The sequence below is a fragment of the Aedes aegypti genome, chromosome 3, assembly GCF_002204515.2.
Source record: "Aedes aegypti strain LVP_AGWG chromosome 3, AaegL5.0 Primary Assembly, whole genome shotgun sequence".
In the NCBI taxonomy this organism is placed as follows: domain Eukaryota; kingdom Metazoa; phylum Arthropoda; class Insecta; order Diptera; family Culicidae; genus Aedes; species Aedes aegypti.
The window spans coordinates 6,203,718-6,229,532 of record NC_035109.1 but is presented as its reverse complement, the minus strand read 5'-3'; the positions used below and the strand labels follow the sequence as shown (position 1 = coordinate 6,229,532).

The following is a 25,815-nucleotide window of genomic DNA, read 5'->3' as shown; positions in this document are numbered from 1 at the left end:
ATACTAAAATTATGTGGCAAATTTCAGACACAAGCACTAAATTTATCCAAGAACGAAAATTTAAATGTTTGATCAAATAATTTTATCATAAATTTTTTAAGTTCATTGATTTTTAACGTTAAACAGTTAAGTTCTTACAATAGTTGTGCTGCTAGGTTATATTTTATTAGCTAATGAAGCTAAAACTTTTTTTTTAAGATTTTGTATTTTTATTGTAAATTTCAATTTCCCTCAAATATGTTTCATGGTGGAACAAAATATTTCGATGTTAAAGTATTAATTGAACGTTTATAAGCGACAATGAAAAGTTAGGAACAAGTTAAAGTCTGCAATAGGGAAACGACTGTTTATTTCGTTCTTAAACGCTAACAGTTGGCGCCAGCGGCAAAAAGTACAGGCAACAACCTTTTGAACATTCAGTTTCTTTCACCGGCCGCCGAGCGACGACACTGTTGTTTGTATTCCTCCTACTGAACGCGCTACGCTGGATTCTCAATTTTTCCAAACTTTCAACACAAGCGCATGGAAGAATGGTAGTCGGAGAACTGTTAAAACGTATGGAAAATAATGAAAAACGTAAATTACTTGCAATTTGGAAACTGGATCAAAAAAGTAGTGATTAGAAATCAAGTGTAAAGTGAATACATAACTTTTTGTGTTTAGTTCATCTTCCGTAGAGCTTTCTTTGCATCTGGATTTCGTTTTTACTACCACTTAAAAAGAGCCATCTATTGCCTTTTCAGTTTTGAATATCGCCCTATTTAAACGTTCCTGGTGCATGTCTTTTATACTATGTGGTCCGAAAAAGTAACGAAAAAAATCAAAAGTTTTTAATTCAAAACTTAGTTTCTAAGCCTAACACGAGCAAACTCTAACATCAAAAGGAAAACAAATCGAATACATATCCTGTTTCAGCATCAATAGGGTAACGACTGTTTATTTCGTTCATTATCGCTAACAGTTGACGCCAGCGGCAAAAAGTACAGACAACAACCTTTCGAACATTCAGTTTCTCTCATTCGAGTGTACGAAGGTACGGTGCTGCCATCTGGGAAAAGTTTGCTCGATGCGTGAAGCGTCGAAAATTTTACCCGGCAAGGTATAGGAAGCGAAATTTCAAATGCTCATAAAAAATTAACTACAATAGTTATTTAAAATCTTTTCAGTATATGTTGATATACTTTTGATGGGCTACATTATAGGCATATAATTTTGAGTTTTGTATTTTTTTCTCAATATGCTGTTGATTCTATAGGTGATCAATAGTCTAACCCCGTACACTTAACAGAATTTAATTAAAAAGCGTTTTGAATTTTTTAGAAGCATTTGAAAACTTACTTCCTATGCTTTGCCATGTTAAATAATCGGAGCTTCACGCATAGGGTCAACTGTGGTAATTACCTTCGTAGACGCGAATTGGCGGCCGAGCATCGACACTGATGTTTGTATTTCACTCACTGATCGCGCTACTCTGAATTCTCAAATTTCTCAAACATACAATTGACTGTTTAACGATAAACTTGCGACGATCGACGCGCCACCATATTTCATATAACGGTTATTTGGCAATTTGGAGATTAAAATCCCCTCCAAACACTAGCGATTTTGCGGTGGGATGTTGACGTTTGATGACGAATTCAAGCGCATGGAAGAATGGTAGTCGAGAGCTGTCAAAACGTATTAAAAATAATGAAAAACGTAAATTCTAGAAAGATTCGCGAATCAGGCGAAACTGACAAAATGTACACAATTTAAGAAAATAAAGCGTTGAAATTGTAGCTCGATTGTCTATTCACTGCACTTGAACTTTTCCCCTATCGATAATTTAACTATTCAAAAAACGCAAGTTTGTAGAAGGCGAAACTTCACGTCATGCAAAACCACACACTTTATTGATTACGCCTGTGTTTTTGTTTATCAAAGTGATGGGCGCATCTGAAATCGAAATCAAAACACGGCGAGAGTAAACGGCGACACTGCAAACAAAAAATAAACAAGGCGTACATGGCGGGCTTAATTGAAACCAGAATGTAAACACGGCGCAAAGTGACAGGCGACACTGAAAATAATATCGATTATAGGCTCATAACATTGGGCGATACTGGCATTCTCGAGTACGTTTTAGGCGAAACCTTTAAAGATTTTTTGAGTACGAAATAGCTAGGGGAATTGTAGGAGATGTGTGTGGTATTGATGAGGATTTTAAAACTAGGTTTATGAAATATGTTTTAATGTGAAAAAGTTAAAGTTTGAGTATATTTTCTCCAATTGGAATTTAAAATTGCACATGAAAATTTCATTGATTATTTTCTCATTGTTATTGATTTGTCAGATAGGCCCTAATCGCGAATTCCTCTAGAATTACTAGCAATTAGGAAACTGGATCGAAAAAGTAGTAATGAGAAATCAAGCGTGATGTGAATAGAAAACTTTTTGTTTTTAGTTCATCTTCCATGGTGCTTTCTTTGCTTCTGGATTTCGTTTTTACTACTACTGAAAAAAACCAACTATTGCTTTTTCGATATCATTATTTTATATTAGAAATATTTTTGAATTTCCCGGAGCTGTACCAGAAAGCCTCTAGAAATTCCACCCTGGAATTCAAGAATTCAATCCCAGAATATAAGCAAAGCTCGTTAGACAAACATTGAATTTCTCATTTAATATTCATTCTACTCTCAAATTACAATTGCTACATATGCTAATCATGCACTCTCCAAGTGCCGGTCAATAAATCAATGCACCCTGCTGAGTACATTGTACTCAGCAGACCCGAATAGACAGAAGGTCATGTTACAGACCTCCACTGTTGCTGCGTGAACCAAACCAGAATGTGATATGCAGATGTTGCATATCTTTACAGTAAATATGCAGTACATACCGATCGTCATTGGTTGGCCCGATCGATGCTAAGCACCTCCTCCAGTCAGAATGACTATCGATGTATTAGTTTTGTAGACTTTAAGAAATAGGTAAGCTGTAAGATGGAATGCAATAAACGTAGTACTCTGATTTTGAACCTGAAGCTGTTCGGGAGTTTCAATGCCAAATGTCCGAACGACACAAGAATATGGATTCTACAATAATTGATAAAACTATTTATGCAGAAAAGTTTCAATAAAGAGCCTTACAACATTCTTTATGAATATCTTAATACATCCCTTCCCCATTCCTAGTTATTTTGCACAGTTCCATTTACCGCTATGCTAACTTCGGAGGCAAAATATATTTTTGGAATGTTTCAACAAATTTACTTTACCGATTCCTGAAAAAAAACATAGAAGAATTTCTGATGCAATATTTTGGAAATATTAAAGAAGGACTTTGGATAAACTTCGCGGAAAATAAAGCATTTGGAAAAACTATTCGAAGGAATTTACAGAGGAAGTTCTAGTGAAACATTCAGCGAAATATCTCAAAATAAGATTTGACAGAATCAATGATTTTATGGAGACGATGCAAAGGACAACTTTGAACTTTTCAAAGGTCAAGTATTTTTTTTAGTTGAGTCCAGGAACATATTCCGGAATCTATTTGTTGATAAAACATAGAAATAATTGGTTTGCTATTAGAAATTCACTTTGAAAGTATGAACAAATCTCACAATATTATTTGACCTTGACTATCGGATTATCAAGGAATATCGAAGGGTGGCTGAAGGACTTTTGCTACAACTCTCTTGGAAGTTGGTCAAATAATTTTTGGAATATTTAAAACAAAAGTTTTCATGGAAAAATGTAGTTTAGGGTTTAAGCAGTAAGTTTATTCATTCGAAATTACTTTACAAATGAAGCAAAATCATAAAAATAATTTATTGCTAGAATAGAATAAACTATAGTCGATTTTGTGAGACTTTCCTACACCAGGTTAAATTTCTGTTATCCATCTAAAGAAAACTTAGCCAGGTTGAAAATCCTTGAAAAGATTTGTTATGAATTAAGCCATATTTTTCGCTTGAAATTCCCGATAACTTTTGACTGGAATTTCTTAGTCATTTAGTAATTTTTGTTCATTTTGCAATTATTTTTGTGAACTTTTATATGAATTTAAATTGGTGTATGGATTTCTTCCATTTCTCTAGTAAATTCGAATAGTTTGCTTTATGATGAAACATTCAAAACAGCATATTTTGTATTCTTCAGAAAATACGAATTTTGGGAATCGGATATCTAGGATATTGATGCTTTTTTGTACCATGGTATTTTTTGCAAGCCGGACGATTAATCTTTCGATTGACGCGCGATTCACCGAAGTGAGAACCAAGGCGGATTTACTTCACTGGCTACAGAGTACAATGCACACACCTTGGTCAGAACCGCCACGTTGATGCTCTGTACGACAAGCGATGCTCTTTTCTCCACTATTGCTGAACAAAATAAAAAAAAACCTAACTACTGAAGAGTTTTATGTCAATAATAAGAGTCATGTATGTAAAATGATTCCGAAGATTTTGCATCACGTTAAAATATTTGCCAACATTGAATAAATTTGATCAAGCACTAGAATAAAAATCGACTTGAGCCTTACGTTGAACTTGTGACTTATATTGAACAGAAGAACTTGACGAACTTTGTAAGCCTAAAGTAGGCTTACAAAGTTAAATAGATCTCTAGAAAGATTTGTATTGCACATAATTTTCTTTGAAAAACACATATCGTCGAATGGATGTGCATTTTTTTATTACTAAAAACAACAAATAAACATTGAAATAATTGTTTACATACAGATGATCAATTGGTCGACGTTAAGTCAGGGTGGATCAAGTACAAAACTTGGGATAATTGTATTATTCTGTCATTGAATGCAAATTTACCTTAGGCAGTGTCCATTTATTACGTAACGCTAAAATTGGCAATTTTCGGACCCCCTCCCCCCCGTCCGTAACGCTTTTTGTATGAAAAATTTCAAATTTTTGTATGAGCCGTAACGCTTGGGCCTACACCCCCCCTCCCCCTAGAGCGTTACGTAATTTGTGGACGGCGCCTTACCTCTCAATAGGGTCCTAAAATGTTACTTTAGCATTTTTCCCGTTCAAATAACGGCTATAATATATTTAAAATTGAATTCAAAAAATTGGGTCCATAAATGAACCTTGACACTTTTGATCATGTTTGACGTTCGGTTAGTCGACAAAAACACCACAGGGGTTTTAGTTTTAACACTGGGGTTGTTCCTATCTGACATTTCGGAAGGGACACGGAAAACAAAATACACCCAAAATTTGAGTTTAAGCCAAGGGGTGTGACAAAATCTAAAATAAAACATAAAAACATGTTTTTTGTACTAAAATAAACGAAAAACATTAAACATTAAGTAAACATGTGTTTCTAGCCTAAACTTAAGCTTTTGGCACTAAAATTGAGACAGGGCTATAGGACCCTATTCCACTTTGATTAGATTTGATGAATGTTGTAAACTGCGAAAGATATGTAACAAATTTACTTTGGATAATCAATAAAAATAGTTAAAAGTATGCAGTCAGAGTGGACAAAATGCATTCTACCATAACAACGAAAATGATCAGCGCGATGAGGAGTTTGAGAAAATGCAAGACTTTTCCCGTGATTCCTCAGATTTTTCGGCATGGCATGATCCTTCTTTCCACCCATCAATAGAAATTCATAAATATTACTTATTTCGAAGCATCTAATTTTGATTTATGACCATTTACCATATTTGGATAGTTGGTCAGAAATTGCAACAATTTCTGTGCCGACAGAGTGGACCAAGTGTCCGAACGCAATGAACTGATTGACTATTGCATTCTTTAAAGTCGGTTCCAGACTCCCATAGAAGTTTTTGATAGGTATATGGTATCTGTATGGAATATCCTAGAACCAGTGCTGTTAAATGTCAAAATTTTGGAAAAATTAGATTGCTTATAGCACTTTCCCGTGTGAAATATCACAAGTGATTCAGAAAAGGTTATTGGGAAAAAACTTTTCCAATTACTTTTTCCCCGGAGAACGATGATATTAGAAATATTCAATTGCCAAAGTCACGTGATATTCATGACATTTAACAGCACTGTCTAGAACTTGTTTTTTGAACCAGTATATTTTGGCCGGTACTCAAGATTTTTACTTGCACGCATATTTGAATGTTTCTGGTCTTCAATGCCTTGACCTAAAAAAACTTTAGTGTCCAAGCTATCTTAATGTCACTGATTATAGAATTAAGGATATGGATTCTTGAAGAATTCACGATACTAATGTCGAATGATGCTGATAATCTGTATATCTTGGAGATATGGAGTCAGAGTGGACCAAGTATACTTCTTCTTCTTCTTTCTGGCATTACGTCCCCACTGGGATAGAGCCTGCTTCTCAGCTTAGTGTTCTTATGAGCACTTCCACAGTTATTAACTGAGAGCTTACTGTGCCAATGACCATTTTTGCATGCGTATATCGTGTGGCAGGTACGAAGATACTTTATGCCCTGGGAAGTCGAGAAAATTTCCAACCCGAAAAGATCCTCGACCGGTGGGATTCGAACCCACGACCCTCAGCTTGGTCTTGCTGAATAGCTGCGCGTTTACCGCTACGGCTATCTGGGCCCCGAGTATACTTAGTCCATTAAAAATGTTCTGTTCCAGGTTTGGGTATTGTTTTTCTATGATTATCATTTCCTATCATATTGTTTGGAAGTAACACATAGATGTGTAGAAATATTGAACCAACATTTTCACGAAATAAAAAAAAAATCAACAACACACTTTAAGTCCATTTTTCTCACTATATGAAAAATATCGCTTGATCCGCTTTGACTTAACGTCCACCAATTGTTTAATGAAATATAACTTCCAAGATTTATTTTTTAGGGAAATACCTAGTTTTCTGTTTTACGCATTCGCTTTTTGTCGAAGTCCCAAACAAGCATTCAGATCGGCTTGGAAATCAGAATTTTTGCGTATAATAATTGCGCGCCAACTGAGCTAAGGAAGGTCCTACTGCACTCCTTTTAGCGCTTATCAACTCAGGCGATATGGCATGAGAAGGGAACTGTACCGATAAATATGCTCCGGATGGTCAGCCTACCCGTTTCCGATGCAAAATCTCTGTTAACCCTACCGCAGCTAATGTGTCACGCTGCGTATCTTTGTACCAATGAAGCGCGATAATTTCCACAAAATTCACACATGATGAACTTTTAACTGCCAATCGCCGGTGCTGCATGTCCCCAAAGGTGTTTGTGTAGACGACGAATGGCTAACCGGGAGAAGGATAATTTGTATACAGTTAACGCTTTGATAGAATTTTATTATGCTAGGATTAAAATCATCAAAGGATTATACACCGACTGGTAAGCACGATACCTACTGGAAAAGGACCCCTCATATAGCCCAGGGGACATCACACGCTGTCAATGTGATCAATGGTTATTATTTCCACCTCTACATGTCAGGTTTATGGAAATATTCTTAGCCAGCGTTTGTTCTGGTTCAGTAATTTTCTGCACACAAAGAATGGTTTTGTGGCATAATTTCCTAAGATAAGGTCGTATTCTAGCACGGGTTCCAGCAGACCATTTCCATTAGATAGAATAAACATTTTGAGTTTTCAATATTTTATGTTGCTTATTTTCTTATTATGAAACTTTTTTGATGATGTTTTTCTAATTTTTTTTTTCATTGGAGTCTTCAATTTTTCATTTTAGACTTTCTTTGATTCAAAGTTTTTTTTTTCTGATTCTGATTTTTTTATATTTATACACAATAAAAATTTATCGTTAGATAATTTTTAAACTTCAAACATTGTTTTAATTCCTTTATTAGTATCTTTCCAATCATTACATTCATTTCTTATGTCAAGGTGTTATGTGTCAGAAAACACTATCCTCCTAATTTGGTAAAACTAAATTAAGCTTTTATTAACAACATGTTATATTTCATTTTCCGTAGCCGTTCATAATTTTTACAGGTTGTTACTAGAGACTGAAGAATCTTCTTCATCTCCACAGTTGTCAAGGAAAGGATATTGGATTAGTGGGATACGGTACGGATCTGGGGGTATTAGGTACGGATCTATGATTGGTGATGCGAGCCATTCTTCTTCTTCTGTCGGGTGTGGGATCACTGCGTCCATTTTTTAGGACTATTGTGATATACCCTATTACTCTATGTACACAATGTTTTCCAGTAGCAAATGTGCCTCCGGAATACTTTGCGCATTTGACTGAACTTTGAACCTTTGATGGGCAGAAGTCCTAGGTTGCAGTGTTGTAGTTCCCCCAATCTGGCGTGATCAGCCTAATAAAGCTAACCACCTCCCTGGGGGATGCGTTCCAAATATCAGCTAGCTGTAAGTAGTGCTTGCCAAATATTTTGAACCTACGATGGATGTGTGCACTGCAAGAGCAGAGAAGGTGTTGTGAGGTTTTGTCCGTCTCGTCACAGAAACGGCAATTTGTGTTTTGGACGACACCAATCTTGTATAAGTGGTATCTGCTTGGGCAGTGACCAGTTATTAGACCGATGTATGTTCTGAGATCCCTTTTGTTGAGACCTATAAGTTTTTGTGTTTGTGTCGTGTTTATTGTTACGAACCTTTTGGACTGATTCGCATTGGAAACTGTATTCCAATTTTATTGAATTTGACCGAACAACCAGTTGTTCAATTCCGTGTTTAGTGCAGAGTTTGAAATGCCAAGGAATGGCTCTGGACCAATCAACATATTGGTTGATCCATTCCTTGCTAGCTGATCGGCAATTTTGTTACCCTCTAGACCCGTATGTCCTGGGATCCAATATAGTTTGACTCGATTGCGTTCAGCTAGGTATTTCAGTGTAAGAATGCATTCCAACACAAGTTTTGAGTTGCAAGTGAAAGCCTTCAAAGATTGAAGCACTGCTTGACTATCAGAGAAAATACAGATGGTGGCATGTCTGTAATTTCTTTTCAGACACAGCTGCGCACATTCCTTGATTGCATAAGACTTCTGCTTGAAAAACTGTAGGCCACTGTCCAAGAGAGACAGAGATTTTGGTTTTCGGTCCGTATACTCCAGACCCTGTCAAATTATTCATTTTTGAACCATCTGTGTAGAATTTAATAGATCCCGGTGAAATGGTGGGTCCACCTCCTTCCCATTCCTCACGAGAAGGAATGACCACCGTGAATAGCGAGTCATAGTTTACCACTTTTTCCTTCCATTCACTACATTTCTCAACAATAGGATTTATCGAAAATTCGTTTAATATACTGAGGTGACCTGTTAAGTCCCCTGACCGTAAGACTATTGATCGTTTTAGCCTAAGAGCACTTTTCTCAGCATCCAGCTTTATGAATTGATCCAGCCGGGGCAGATTGAGTATAGCATCTAGAGCAAAAGAGGAGGTACTGCGAACTGCAGCTTCCTTTGTCTTAGGCCACCAAACAAGGGAAGCATAGGTTATTTTAGGCCGAACGATTGTTTTATAGATCCACATGATCATACTGGGTTTCAGACCCCATGTTTTACCACAGGTCTTTGAGCAAATCCAGAGTGAATTGAGACCTTTATTTATGATTTTTTGAAGATGGGTGTTCCAATTTAGTTTTGCGTCAAGTGTGATGCCAAGATACTTGACCTCATTTGAGTAAACTAATTGTATTTGGTTCAAGAAAAGAGGGTGGAGTTGTACCTTTCGTCTTTTTGTGAACGGTACAATTGTTGTTTTTGAAGAGTTTATTCCTAGTTTCTCTTTTTGACACCAGGAGAGTGTGTGATTGAGAGCAATTTGCATCCTTGATGAAATAACGCTGTCAAATTTGCCTCGTACAATAATGACTACGTCATCTGCGTATCCAACAACTTCAAAACCCCATCTTTCTAAGCTATTTAGCAGTTCGTCCACCACTAATGACCACAATAAGGGAGAGAGTACTCCCCCTTGAGGGCACCCCCTTGTAGCCATTACAGTAATGCGCGAATCACTCAGCTCAGATGAGATCTGTCGATTTGCTAGCATAGCATGTACCCAGGTTGCAATGCATGGGTCGAAGTTTCTCCTCAGCATTGCCGAACCTATAGACGAATAAGAAACGTTATCGAACGCGCCCTCAATATCAAGAAATGCTATAAGAGCGATTTCTTCTGCATTAAAGGTTTTCTCGATCTTGTTCACTAGCGTGTGCAGTGCTGAGACCGTTGATTTTCCGCTTTGATAAGCAAATTGGGATTTAGAAAGAGGCATAGTTTTCATAAATTTAGAATCTATAGAGTAAAGTGGGGCAACAGTTCGAGTGGGGTAAGAGTTTCTTTTTAAGATTTCTAGCTCAATTCAAAACAAATCTTATAAATGTCCTGGTGGTTCAAATGCTATTCAAGTGAGAGACTTTTACTCCAAATATCATAAAAATCGATTGAGATTTGGAAAAGTTATGGCTATTTGTTGTTTTTCGATGTGAATATTGTAATTTTTGGTCAAACTTTCGTTGCATGATACCAATTGAAGATAAAATCTTTTTCAATATTTTATGTAAGGGCGTTTCAAGGCCTATCATAAGGTTACTTTGACGTGTATTAGATTTTGTATAAACTGCCGTGAATCGCAAGTCAGTCCCATCTGTAAAAAGTAGGCATTGAGAAAATGGGGTGTGAAGTTATCAAACTCGTTTTCCATACGAATATTCAAAAAATTCCAGAGGATTGGAACATGTTCAAATCTCAATGAAACTTTCACAATTTGCTTTTCACTACGATATCTTTCCGAGAAAAATATAAAAATGATCAGAAAACGGTTAATTTTTGTGTTACACGGTGCGGAAATATGTAGTGGGACTGATATGCGGTTACTTTTCATAATGGGACAATTTGACTTGCTGTTTTTTCCTACTTTTTCCGAACAAATCTTATTATCTCATTAAGGCAGCTGAAAGAGCATTGGAAGATATGTTGAAAACTGAACTCAACTCAATTTTGACAAAAATGCAGATGGGACTGACTTTCGATTCACGGCAGTAAATGCTTGAAAACAATTTTTGGCTCATAGTGGGGCAAAAGTTCGAATCAGCGGGGCAAAAGTTCGACCCATGTATAAAATCACAGAAAAATTTTCAAATTACTTAAAATCCACATATTATCTTTAAATTTAGTTAAATTTGTCTGATCGTGTGAAAACTGTGACCAAAATTTTACATTTCCACTTAATTTTGCAAAAAACTGCTATTTTTGAGTATATTACAATTAACCCGGTTTTGGGCAATTTTTTGATGAAAATTTAGTGTGTATTTTTCGGCAAACTTAAGTTTACGGCTGGTGTAAAGTATGCCTGTCATAGAAGGATCGATATTTTGTGTTTTAGCCAGCGAACTTTTGCCCCACACTAGATTCGAACTCTTACCCCACCGGTGGGGCAAAAGTTCGAATAAGACAATCAATTTTGAAACTGTTACAACTAAAAATGGGTAAATATTCTGATACAAGTTTGTTCAGCAAAATTATAGACAATATGTTAAAGGTTCACTGTATGGTATTTGTTTTGTTTTAACTGCTATTGTTTTCCTGGAAACTTTGATTATACCACTAAGGTCGAACTTTTGCCCCACCTTACTCTATACTCGCATAATACCTTCTCCATGATTTTAAGCATTACCGAGGATAGGCTTATCGGTCGGAATGCTTTAGGGTTGGTTTTGTCCTTTTTTTCTGCTTTTGGAATAAAGACAACTCGAACTTGACGCCAATCGTTTGGAATGTGTCCCAGAACTAAACTTGCCTTAAAAATCTCTACCACACACTTAGATTAAATTACTGGGGTCGGTAAAATTTTACTGGGTTTTGGAACTACCGAAAAAGTCAGTAAAATGAAAACTGTCGCCACGCGTAATTGAAAAGCAAATTTCAACATGTTCTATTTTTTATCAATATATGGTATAAAAAGAAAGCTCTCTGCAAAATTTCAGTAAAAAATCTCTGTTTTTCGATTTCTGACATTTATTTTTAGTTTACTGACTTTTTCGGTAGTTCCAAAACCCAGTTATTTTTACCGAACAGATTGAGTGTGCATGTGTGGAATCAGTGTCTCTTCCTCTTTTTGGATAAGCGCTGGGAAGATTCCATCCATGCCAGCAGATTTGAATGGTTTGAAAGATCTCACTGCCCTAACAACCCTATCGCGAGTAAAAGCTTCTTTGGCAACCTTTATTGCGTCCCTTTTTGTTCCTGAGTCCCCTGATAGGAACCCGTGTGGAACTGAGACGTCAATTCTGGCACCTTTAGCATTTAGACTCGTTTGTGGGATTGAATCAGGAAAGTGAACTCTTAGCATTTCACTCAGTGTTTCACGAGGTTCCACAGTGAGTGAAACGTCAGTCCTTTGAAGACTTCCCAAACCATTGGAGTGATCCTTCGAAAGAGTTTTATGAAGTCGAGCAGCTACGGGAGTTTTCTCAATGCTTTCACACATGAGAACCCATGATTTCCGTTTTGCTCGTCTCATTTCTTTGTTATACTCTGTCAGAGCCTTTTGATATAGACTCCAATCAGAAGTGCGTTTGGCTCGGTTGAATTCCTTCCGAGCGGTTTTTCTGAGTTTATCAAGGTTGAAGTTCCACCATGGAACATCTCTGTTCGAACTAACTGTTTTGATCGGACAGCTCTCTTGATAAGCATTTAGAATTTTGTTTTTAATAGAATTCGAAGCTGCTTCTAACTGTATAATAGTCTGAATATTCGGCTCTATTATATAGTCTTCAGAACGGAGAATAGCTGAGTAGGTTTCCCAATCAGTTTTCTTGGGATCTTTAAACGACTTTTGAATCATTAGACCCCCTTTCTACTCGAAGACTATATGTTTATGGTCTGACCTAGGGGCGGGACAGCTTTGCACAGAGCAACACAGTGGAAATCGAGTAAGTTTGAGTTACTCACATTTTGCTCAATTTTGCTCATGATTGCTTGGATCTAAAAACAAGTGTCGATGATCTTAAACTTTGTATCTATGCAAGTAGAGTATGGTAATCATAAAATGGAATTGCGCGCATGAGTTTTGCACACTTCTATTTAATTTTGCCGTTCAGCTCAAAGTAGAATGAAATTACTAGTTTACCACACCGTATAAAGCACGTTGGTTTCCCAATAACATATTTATCAAATCGATGTTTGAAGTTACATTAAAATGAACGATTTTTTTGCATTCCGCAACATGTGAGTGATGTTATGCAACGGTTCGAAGTTTTAGTTGTTTCGGTGGACGTGGTCAAACTACAAACTGAACAAAGTCCTTGTAGTCCATATTGAAAAGGAATAGGGGAACTTACGTATTCTCTGCAATCTAAGCCGATGCCGCGATTCTTTTGTAATTTTCTTGGACATCAACAGACAAATTCCGTGTTTGTCTGTTTACATTAATACGTTGCTCAATCCTCAATCGATTCACACCGACAGACTTGTTAAAATGCTTTTGGAAACATTTTTACAATGTTGCGAACACCTCTTGTCAGTGTGACTATTATCGGCAGCCTCTTCCTCTTCGGCAACATTTCCATAAGAACTGCTGGCGAACCTCTTCGGCAGCTCCAAATCAGTCGCATTTTGAAGCGTGTTCATTTGAATTGATGACATCTCTGGCGATATTGTTTGTTCAGTCTCGAAAATCTCGTCAGTTGGAAGCGGGCAGAACAAAGAATCATCTGAATGTTTTCATTGACGTGTTTTGAGTGGTGAGAGATCTCGGTCTCGTATAGCGAGGTGACAACATTCAAGTCGAATGAGGTGAGATTTCATTTGATTTGCAAAACGAGTCACTTCATTCAAGAGAGATGCCTCACTCCAATTATAGCCAATTTCGAACCCAATAGGGTTCCGGTACCAAAAGTGGATTATCTTAGCACAAAACATCATAACATAATAACGAAAAGTCCTATAAAGAGCTTTTTGCGTCAATCTAAATATTCTACACTCTACTACAAAGAAAAAATATAAAAGTTTTATGTGTATATGAATTTGATTGAGCTACGTGTTCCAGTAGCTGCGCTAATGCTCCAGTAGTAACCGTTCGTAAATAACGCAAACAATTTTGAACAAAATAGATTATTTTCACAAAGGTGGTTTTCCCCTTTCTCTCAAAAAATACATAAATATTATCTTTAGGATTTTTATTTATTTTTATACATCTATTTCCAGTCTAGAATTGCTTCTATCATTTTATCCGCTTCTGGAACACAACGGTGACTACTGGTGTAAGGGAGCCAAACATTTTGACTATATGAGGAATTTATATGCAGCAAATGATTCCCTTGTACGTACAATCATATCATTTATTTTAGTTTATATTAACATATAGTGAATACAATATTTTATATGAAGTCTTTTCTATATTTATTTCTTATATTCTCGCTGCGCAAATCTACGCAACCTATCATTCGACAAACGATGTTTTTCAGATGTTAACATCCACAAGAATGTAGATTTCTTGACATTCTTTACATTTCCTTTTGCGTCCCTTATTTTAAAGCAATATTTCTCTCCTACGGTACTGCTCTTTAGCTTCAATGTTCCATTACAATGCGGAAATATTTCTGTAGCATCGTATATCGGTGTATTATCTTCCAAAATCTCTCCGGAACGTTCCACAACTTCAATTTCATCAAACATAATATCACGTTCGAAATTATTAGCATCATTTTCGATTGTTTTTTCTCCGACTTGATTCTCATCGCATTCCTCCAATCTACCGTCATCAACGTTTAGTGTTGCACATTGCCGAAAATTGATTGAATCAGTCATGTTAATATGCTCATCACTAATTCCAACTTCAATTAAAGCTTCTCTAGCAGCATCCTGCGCATTTTGAACTGTTGCAGCTATTTCCTCGTTAGAAGGAAGCTGAGGAATCTCTCTTCGTTGTCCTTGACGTCTAGTGATTGCCGGGAAATTAATGGAGTCTTTATACTTTTGAGTTATTTGATTTTTTGTATGAATTCGTTTCAATTTATCTGTAAGTTCCTTTGCTGTGAAATTGATAACGGTTTGTTCGGTTGTACCCATTGACCGGAGCTGACGAAAAAGTTTTTCATTCGGTTGTTTTATCAACTGACACAACGAATTGTTCAGGACAGTTATTGTCGCGGCATTCCTGCAGAAACAAAATCAAACTATGGGCATTGATTTCCAAACAGTGGTAGGCGTTGACGGTAATACAAAATTGAAGATTATTATATCGTCTTTTGCTCCAGTTTCTCCAAGCACGCACTATGAAATTTGCTTTCCTAAAATATAGTTTTATTTATTTATTTTCTCCTAAACATACGTGTGAACTAGAACCTACCATATATCGTATATTCTTTGTATGGGAGAAATATCATCTTCTACTAGAGACCGATACATCAGTTTCATCAAGTTTAAAAATAACACTGTTCCAGCACTCTCTGAGACATTTGATTTCAAACATGAAATCATCGCCGAATCAATCCATCTTAGTGTTGGTCCAAATTTCATTTTATCTTTTATATCGACATCTGACAAACAAAGGTTATGATTATCTTTGCTGTGTTTTTTGACAAGTTCTTTCAGGTGTGCTGTTGTGATAGTATAGTTTCCTGTGAACATTTAAGATTGACGTTGTTATTCTATAGTCATGTTATAATAATAGTAATTTTACCTATTTTCAAGTCACTTCTCACTATCTTATTCCGGAACTTGTTCACGGTATGTATCATATCTTGAATACAGACCGGCGACCCTTTCTCACAGTCTACTCGAAACCACCATCCCCAAGTTGAACAAACTGCTTCTTTCTCTAGTCCAAAACGTATTTTCATCGCCTTCAATAATCTTGAATCGCCATCAGATGCATGTGAGACAACTTTGATTCCTTCTTGTATTAACAAATTTTCCGTAAGTTTCCAACGATTCAAAACATCATCGTAGCCAAATCTATTATCTGAGCATGCATGATACAGCACGAAAGGTGCTGCTCCTGTTACTAACGGTAGAGCTAGTTGGACGTATCCGTAATTGCCATTAGAATAGTTTTTCAAATCTTCCATCATTTTTTGTGGTGTTAAAGCTACGAACAGGTTCCGTACTGGCAATCCATTTGAGTCAAAAGGTGCAACCAAGCCTCTAATTGAATCTTGCATACAGTCGTATTCTGTATTAGCCGTTATTCTTGTGCCATCTTCACAAAGAGCAACTGCCAACGGATATTCATTGTCTTCAAGATATGTTTTCAATCCATTTATGTCGAGAACTCCTTCTTCAATATTAATCGTATATTTTTGAAAATGGCGTTGAATTGTTTTTTTTACACATTGTTGTTGTATTGGAAGATGTGTATTCAAAAAAAGAATTCCCCGCCGTGAGATATTCGTACGTCATAATATCTTTTTCAACTTCAGTGTACCGTCTTGCATGTAAATTGGATCCCATAAGCCGGTGGTGCATAGAAGACTTTAGATGGACGAGAAAAGAATCTGGTTGGCTAATTTCATCAACCCTATCACTGACGTTGTCATTATCTATAACAAAATCAAGTAGTTTTTCGATAATATTAAGATTTATTATTACAGAATCATACAATTATACCTATCATGTTCTTATCAGGATCGCCTCCTAGAAACTTGGATGAATTGAACAAGCATTCTTCTTCAATGTTTGATCCTCCTTCTTCATTGACATTGTCTATGTTTGGCATCTCAAATGAAGCTTCCTGGTCATACCTACCAGGAGAAGGTTCGCTGTAATTCGCATCAGCGGCAATCGGTCCGACGGTTGAGTTATTTGAACGGGATAGTTTCGCTGGCATTATTGAGGAGGATTCATGAGTACGTTTTTGCTTGTTCGCTGCATTTATCGATACGGTTGATGAACGGAGATTGGTGTTGAAATGTCGAACTATGTTGAAAAGTGGCCAGCTCCTAGTAGCTTCCTTAACTATTTTAATATTTTTAGGTTTTCCCTTTTTCTTACATGCCGGGCAGGTTATTAACCCAACGATTTTACCACCGGATCCAATTTCAAATTTGGTTGTAATTGAACTTATAAAACGTGATGCTTCCTGCCACTCTTGGTCATTCTTCATGCTGTACAAATCAGTAGGTAAATGATTGAGATAGAACCATAAAATAAATAAATACCATTGCTTAAGGCCGCACGGGACGTCATCATAATCATCCTATCCATTTCAAGAAGCAAATCCCAAGAACCACTCCATTTATCGATGCGAAAATGTATCACTATGATTCTATATATGTAGTGCACAACCCGATAAATTTTCAGCTTCATCGGTTCACTTAAACTCGAGATTTGCTTTCACAAAATTTTGATGATTATTGTTAGAGTGAGACGAAAGATAGGGAAAATAACAACGTCTCCCGTGTCCCCTTAAAGTGACCCAAAAGGCGGGAAACGAGAGCAGAATGTTCATCAGCGACTGGTTGAGGTTGATAATTTGATTGGTTTTGATCATGAACGGTGCGGGAAATCTCGGCTGCTAAATATTTCTGCAATCCGTTTTTCCCCACTGCAACTGCTAAAGTTTGAAGCACACGCAAATCACCAGCGGTAAAGCTGAACAATTCTGGCTGTCCCACGTAATCACCGTAATAGTCCTCCAATGACTTGGAAGGATCATTCGCCACAATCCGTCGAACTCGCTCTACTCGAAAACGCATTTGAGCTTGCATAGCCAAGATGTCTTCATTATCCAGCTTCCCCAGTGCTTCATTACCTGCCAATCCTTCAAGCTCCAATATATTTTTCAAATGGGGAAGCACGATTCCAACATCTTTTTGAATATTTCGAAAAAAATGTTCACCCATTTTCCTTGTGAATTAACGAATGACAACACTTGTTTAAACATAACAACTGGTTGCTATGCCGAACACAATAAGGGACCGTCCATAAATGACGTAGCATTTTTTCACCGATTTTTTACACCCCCGTCCCCCCTCGTAGCATTTCGTCACAAATGCTGATACTCCCCCTTGGAAAATACGTAGCATATCAAGCACCCCCCCCCCCCCCCTCTATAGTTTTTTTTATTTGTTTTTCTTAGCGACTGGGTTGAAGCAAAAAATCGGAATTCAAAAGTTCAACACAAAGTTTTATATTAATTACTGACTGAAATGTAAGTATGATCTAACGAATAACAGTTTAATATACAGTAGCGCTCAAAAGTAATTTAGAAAACAATTTTAAATAAACATATTTCCTGTTTAAGTTACAAAATTTTGGTTTCCAGTTTCATATAGGCTAAATTGTATTGTTTTTGCTGTTGTTGCCATAAATAAAAACAAGTTTACAATAAAAAAGTGAAAACATAAAAATAAAATTGTTTGATTGGATTGATAAAGCTAACAGTGACGAGTTAGAGTACAATATATTTTATAATTTTTTGAACAGAAATTTCGTTATATTGGAGGATTGTTTTTTTTTTTTAATTATTCGTTGTTAGGAAATAGATTTCAATTAAAATTATCAACAAAATATATTAATTTGAAATGGATCTTTATTATCCAAATTAAAATCCAGCAATCAGTGGCCAGATATGGAAAAGTTCTGCGATTATTATACAAATTATTCATCTCTATTAATACTTCAGCTGGACTTGATTGTCGTTCCCCAAACTGAAAAAAATTTACACAACCTCTAATGGAACATCCATCTTATTAACGAGTTATTAAGACAATTGAATGGCAGGGCAATTTCTGTAACACTCGAATCTGTTGTATTCATTAATATTAAGGCTATTTCATCAAGGGCATTGATATATCAAAACAAATAGATGAATTGATCGGGTGGAAATGAATGCATAAATCACGGAATAATCTTGTTATATCTTGTTTTAATGTATTATTTGCCGAAAAGAGCATATTTCATTCTCTTAAAAAAATAAAGCCACAACAAAAAATATGAAAAAAAAACTAAACCAGTTGACTTTATGTCTTGTTAACAAATGGGAAACAATGCTTTCCAAGTCGTTAAAGCATTGATGTTTAATTAATTTATTGAACTTTTATTTTGCTTATTTAAAAAATCATTAAATTAGACACGAATATAATATAATATTCACATAATTATTTAGAGCCTAATAGAATCTGTTTGATTGTATTTACTAAGAAAATCTAAAATTTCATAGATTTTTTTTCAATTTTGTCATATGTATCTTTTGAAGCTCAATCATCATTTTATAACCCAAGTCTATAAGTCAACAAAAATAAGTTCAATAAAAATAATTGTATGCAATTTTATTCAGCGGCTCTTTTCACCGACATGATTCAAAATGCTACGTCCACTAGCTAGGACCCCTCCCTCCCCCTCGTCACACATCCTCACAAATTCGCGAAGTCCCCCCTCCCCCCTAAAAAGCTACGTCATTTATGGACGACCCCTAACGAGTTAACATCCAACGAGAGTTACTCAGAGCTACTCAAAATCTAACTCAAGAGTTACCTCAAAATCAAATGCTGTCCCGCCCCTAGGGTCTGACATAGATATTTCATTAGAAACATGCCAGTTTTTTATTTTATCCGAGATGGATTGACTGCATAAAGTCAGATCAAGGACTTCTTGTCGTAAGATGTTTTCAAATGTAGACTTATCACCGACATAGGCCTATTCACATGACGTTCCAAAACAGCTGATCGGTAAGCTCTTTGACAGTTCTTCTATGAAAATGACAGCTTCGTGTATGCACCGGTCCTCCACCGATTTAAACAAATGCATAGACGGAGCTGTCACATGAAAAGGCCTATTGCATATGTCAATATTTTTGAAGAAAAGAAACTGCAAAAGATGCTCACCTCTGATATTTGTGTTTGTACTTCCCCATACAAGGTGATGAGCATTGGCGTCACAACCGATGACGAAGGGGATGTTGTTGCTTTGACTGTAAGAGACAAGAGCAGCCAGCTCTGGAGGAGGAATGTCTTCTGCGTCGCCAGGGAAATACGCCGAAACCATAATGATCTCAGTACTGCCCCTAGCAGTAGAAACCTCCATCCTGACCACCACGATGTCCCTTTTGATGAATTATGTAATTGGAAAACATTTAGTATCATTGCGTATTAGAATAGCTGCTCTGGGAGAGAGCTGGCTGTCATCATATACCAATCTACACGAGTTTAGTTGAATACCTTGTATTCGAGTTTTGTTGACCCATGGCTCTTGAATCAGTGCCACGGAAAGGTGTTCTTTTGTGAACCTCCTGCAAAGCACATCTGTTGCGTACTGAGCATGATGGAGATTCACTTGGAGGATTTTAATCATTGCTGAGGCGTTCCGCATTTTCCGGACGTTTGCCGTCCTTCCTTGGATGTTGCGGATCATCAACTTTTGATTTTGGGGAATGTCTTAGATTTTGGTTTTTGTCCTTTCCCTTACCTAGGCCTGCTGGTTTATCCCCTGTGGTCAATTTTACACTTTTGACATTTCCACTGCCCTTATTGGGAGCCATTGAGGTGACACCGCTTAGGCCAGGAAGTGAGGTCAAACATGCATCTTTTCCATCAGAGGAAGACAAGCTAGCCTGTATGGTGGGAGTTGGTTGTGGGATGCTACTAGAGGCCTCTTTAGATTTCTCTTGGGTCGGCTTTCCAGTTGGATTGTCATTGTAGTTTGGGGTTGTGCTCTTTACTTTCCTCAACTGTATTTCTCCAAAGCGGTAGTTGAGGATGAACTTGGATTGAAGTAGTTTTTCCATGGACGGTCCATCTACATTAAAGACCCACACCACATGCTTGTTGTTAGGAGTGAGCCGTTGCATGACACGCCAGTTGTTGGTTATCAGATCGTTCTTGTTGGAGCTGGGAGGACAGTGGGAATACCATTCCTTCGGATGTGCTAACAAAAACGCGGTTTTAATTAACGACGAAAGGAAAAACAACTTTAATGAAAAAATACTTCTAACTTGGATACAGTTCAAAAATGGAATGAAACTTCTCGATCACTTTTGTAGCGGTAGACCTGTGTCGAGTGGGGCGAAAAAGGATTGCCCGATGAAGAATGGGTTTTCGCTCGCTCGCCGATTTCTCCACATAGGGTGGTTCATAAGAGATGGAGATTGCTGTCACTCCTACACTCCTCCTCAATCTTCAACTCGTCCATCCGTGAGTCCCAGCATCTCCGAAAAACGGTGGTGTTTGATTGCGGCAAGAGGCTTTGTGAAGATGTCTGCGACCATGCATTCTGTGGGGCAGTACTCCAAACGTATCTCCCGGCGATCGCAGAGATCCCGAACGAAATGTTGACGCGTTTCAATGTGCTTTGAACGCTTACTCATCCGATCAGAGCTGACAAAACTCAAGCAACTTTGATTATCCTCAAAAACAAGAGTTGGTTGTTGCTGTTCTTCGTTGAAGTCCTTGAGCAAACGGCGTATCCAGAGCAGTTCTTGGCAGGTTTCGCTCAAGGCACAGTATTCGGCTTCCATAGAAGACAGGGTCACCGAATTTTGCTTCCTGCTAATCCAGCTTATCGCACCGCCGTTGTAGAAAATAACACACCCGGTCGTTGACTTCCGGCTGGACACATCTCCGGCCCAGTCAGCGTCGGAGTAAGCTACCAGTCTATTTCCTTCTTCTCGCGATTGTCCCAATACCAATCTCCAGTCCTGCGTTCCCTTTAAGTATCTGAGGATTCTCTTAGCTGCTGTCCAGTCGGATTCACAGGGACTACTCACTTTCCTGCCAAGGATCCCAACGGTGTTTGCTATATCTGGTCGAGCTGTTACAGCGATGTACAGAAGGGCACCTACCAAGCTTCGATAGTGTTGCCCATCCTGCAGCGACTGACTTGTTTCCGAATCTTGCGGATATCCTATATCCATCGGTGTACGGCTAGGCTTCGCTTCACTCATCCCGAACTTTCGAATCGTTTGCGCAATGTAACTGCGCAGGCTGATGGAATACATTCCGTTCTCCTGTACTATCTCCATTCCCAAGAAATAGTGGGCCTTCCCAAGGTCAGAAATCTCGAAGAATTGTTGTAATCCACGGTAGACATCGTCGATCATTGATGGTTCTGACGCCGCAACCAACATGTCGTCTACGTAGACTAACACGTAGATCCTACTTCCATCTGGCATCGCTTTAAAGAAGAGGCATTGATCTGTTGAGCTCCGCTGGAATCCTAGCTTCGTAAGCACCGTCGAGAGCTTCTCGCTCCAGCAGCGAGCGGACTGCTTTAACCCGTATATACTCCGCCGAAGCCTGCAAACATGGTTTTGTTTCCCCGGCATCTCGAAACCTGGCGGCTGTCTCATGTAGACTTCTTCGTCTAAGGTCCCGTACAGGTAGGCAGTTTTAATATCGAAGTGCCTCAGAACGAAGTTGTTTCTACCCGCCGCAGCCAGCAGCGTCCGCAAAGTTGTGTGACTAACCACAGGAGCATAGACCTGGTCGTAGTCTACGCCGAACTTTTGTGCGTAGCCTTGGGCCACAACACGCGCCTTGTATTTCACGATGTCACCTTTCTCATTTCGCTTAACTTTGAAGACCCACCGGCTTCCAATAACTTTACGGTTCGGCGGTGTCTCCACAAGTTCCCATGTGGTGTTGTTGTCATGTGATTTCATCTCATCCTCCATGGCATCGATCCAAAATTTCTTCTCCGACGACTCCATGGCTTCACGAAATGTCGTTGGTTCTTCAACGGCACTCATAGCAACTCCGACAACGTAATCCGTTAACTTGGTGGGCATTTTTCCTCGCGTCTTCCTGGTCGGCAACTGCTTGGTCGGCTCTACAGTATTCCGCTCCTCCTGAATCGGATGCTCTTCGTCGAAACTTTCAAATTCTCCATTTTCACTCACGTCGGAGCCCTCGTCTTCGGATTCTCCAGAATCTTTCACCGACACCGATTGTCGCTGCTTCTGCCAGTTTGGATTGGCGTTCTTCCGGCTCTGGAGTTCCACCTGCGACGAGCCGTTGTCCCATTCGACGAAGGTAGCATCTCTGCTCAGCGTTATTGTGCCTGTCGTACGATCCAAGAATCGGTATCCTTTCCGATCTTCCGCATACCCAACGAACGTCAGCTTCCGCGACCGAGGATCCAATTTGCTCCGTTTAACGTCGGGTACATGGACATACGCATCGCTCCCGAACACTCGCAAATGATCCAACACCGGCTTGCTACCGTACCATCTTTCATAGGGTGTTCCGTCGATAGTTCTGGAGGGAAGCCGGTTCTGCAAGTACGCTGCCGTACGAATAGCTTCGCCCCAGTATCTCTTCTCCATGCCGGCATCTAGGAGCATGCATGAAGCCATCTCCTGCAGAGAGCGGTTCTTCCGCTCCGCCACTCCATTAGATTGCGGCGAGTACGCGGTAGTACACTGGGCGACAATGCCCTCTTTCGCATAGAAAAGTTTCAAATCTTTGTTTATGTACTCACCGCCGCCGTCTGATCGGATGATCTTCGGCTTCCTCCCGAAGTAGTTCTGGCAGAACGACACGTAGTCCTTCACCTTCTCCTTGGCCTCCGACTTTTCGCGCAGCAAGTATACAACGGTGAACCGGCTATGGTCATCAATTAGACTCATAAAATACCGGTTACCGCTCGGCGTGACGTTGTCGAACGGCCCGCACAGGTCAGTGTGGACAAGATCCAGGGTGTTCTTCGATTTCTTATCCACAACACTGGGGAAAGGCTTTCGAGTAAGCTTCCCTTCGAGGCAAGTTTCACAAATTTCTTCTCTTCGACATTCCGTCATTTTTACACCACTTCCGAGTTTTTCCCGCTTCACCTTAACGATTGCGTCCATATCACGGTGGCCAAATCGTCGGTGCCACAAATGACGACACATTTCACTGTGGCATTCACCGACGGACTGCATTGCTCGTTCCACTTCACTCAGTTTATACAGATTACCGAATCGCTCACCGACCGCAACAATATTGCCCGAACTGTTCGCGATATCACAACCGTTGTCCGTGAAACGCACTTCAAGTCCTTTGCTTGCCATCTTACCGATCGACAACAGACTACCGTCTAATCCCGGCACAAACAACACGTCGGTAATACGAATGTCAACCGGTTTTCCGTCACCACCGATACCGCGAATTACACCTTCACCCGAACCGACCGTTTTGGTTACGTTCCCGTCGGCGAGAACAACATCTGCTCCGGCACGCTCCGTCAATGACGTAAAGAAGCTTCTGTCACTAGTCATGTGACAAGACGCCCCACTGTCCATGATCCACGCATTTTTCACAGTATGTCCCGCAATAAAACACAACGGCTCACTCGTTTTCTGAACTTGCTTGGCCTTCGGAGGCGCCGGTTTACCGTCCTGCTTCGAATCACTACCTCCGCTCTTCTGAAGTGCCAAAAACTTTCGGCAATTCTTCTTGAAATGCCCTGGCTTTTTACAGAAGAAACACACTTTCTCGTTGTCGCGATTTGTGTTCGATTTCATTGCCTTTTCACTGACCGATTTATCGTCCACCCGATCCGCATGCCGTTGGTGCGCATCCAACAGTTTTGATTTTACGAGATCGAGTGTAATGTCCGCGTCCGGTCGGCTTTCTAAAGCCATCACTAAACTGTCGAACGAACTAGGCAAACTACGCAAAATCATTGCCACTTTTAACGAGTCATCCAGTTTCTGCCCAACATTTTCAAGCCGCTCAAATAAATCATCCAACGCGACGAGATGTCCCTCCATATCACCGCCTTCGGAAAGGTTAATGGAGCACAATCTTTTTAAAAGTGACACTCGCGACGACATATTTGGCTTTTCATGGTACGCTTTTAGTGATTTCCACGCTTCCTTTGCACTTTCTTTCTTCTTCACCAGACTGTACTGAGATTCCTCCAGACACAAGCCGATTGTTGCCAAAGCACGCTGGTCATCGCGCGCCCAGTCGTCGTCCGGCTCCTCTGGCTTTTCAGCGTTAATAACATGCCAAAGTTCCTCCCGAATGAGGAGCATTTGCATCCGGAAACTCCACGACTGCCAGTTACTGTTATTCAGCCGTACGAAAGAAAGTTTCGAAACGTCTGCCATTTTGTATCCACTTGCACTTTACTTCTTCCGTCGATCAGTTCACACACGCGTGCCGCAAAAAACCGCACCGGCCGAAAAAAAAAAAATCACTACCTGCGAAAACCGAATCACTTCTGCGTTTTCCGATCATCCACTGGGCCCATGACCTGTTGGAGCTGGGAGGACAGTGGGAATACCATTCCTTCGGATGTGCTAACAAAAACGCGGTTTTAATTAACGACGAAAGGAAAAACAACTTTAATGAAAAAATACTTCTAACTTGGATACAGTTCAAAAATGGAATGAAACTTCTCGATCACTTTTGTAGCGGTAGACCTGTGTCGAGTGGGGCGAAAAAGGATTGCCCGATGAAGAATGGGTTTTCGCTCGCTCGCCGATTTCTCCACATAGGGTGGTTCATAAGAGATGGAGATTGCTGTCACTCCTACAGTTCTGACTCTCGATGAAAGCTTTGATACGATCATCGGTGTATTGTGCGCTTTGAGGGAAGAAGGCTCGAATCAGTTCTGTACGTTGAATCTTATCCTCATCCATTGCAACCAACTCAACGCCTTCCAGGGGGTTTAATGCAGGTGTTATCTCCTTTACCCATTCCGCAGTCTCCTGATCCTTACAAATAAGAACCATATGGCCAGACTTGTAGATAAGGTTAGAGAACTTGGGCATCATTGTCGAGTTCCGTTGTTGTTCTACTCGAAACAGCAGTGCCTCCTGGAGAACGTCCAGCTGAGTCGTTGAAAGTTGGGTCGTGGGCTGCCATATATTCACGCCTAATCAGATTTACGATATCACTCGATAAACGTTGTTCATCGCTCACCCCCGCAGGAACTAGCGACGCGATCACAGGACCAAAAACTACTCTAGAACAGGCATCTTTCGAAATA

At 39.1% G+C, this 25,815-nt stretch overlaps 1 protein-coding gene across 1 annotated transcript; it reads right to left on the bottom strand.

Annotated features, from left to right (window-relative positions):
* Positions 1-16,188: 16,188 nt before the first annotated feature.
* On the bottom strand, positions 16,189-17,801 carry LOC110679694. Its single transcript, XM_021855278.1, has 4 exons — positions 17,307-17,801; positions 17,061-17,065; positions 16,510-17,006; positions 16,189-16,442 (listed from the first exon to the last, which is right to left on the bottom strand). Exons 1-4 carry the CDS (start codon positions 17,742-17,744, stop codon positions 16,189-16,191), a joined length of 1,194 nt encoding a protein of 397 aa, XP_021710970.1. The 5' UTR covers positions 17,745-17,801.
* Positions 17,802-25,815: the final 8,014 nt, after the last annotated feature.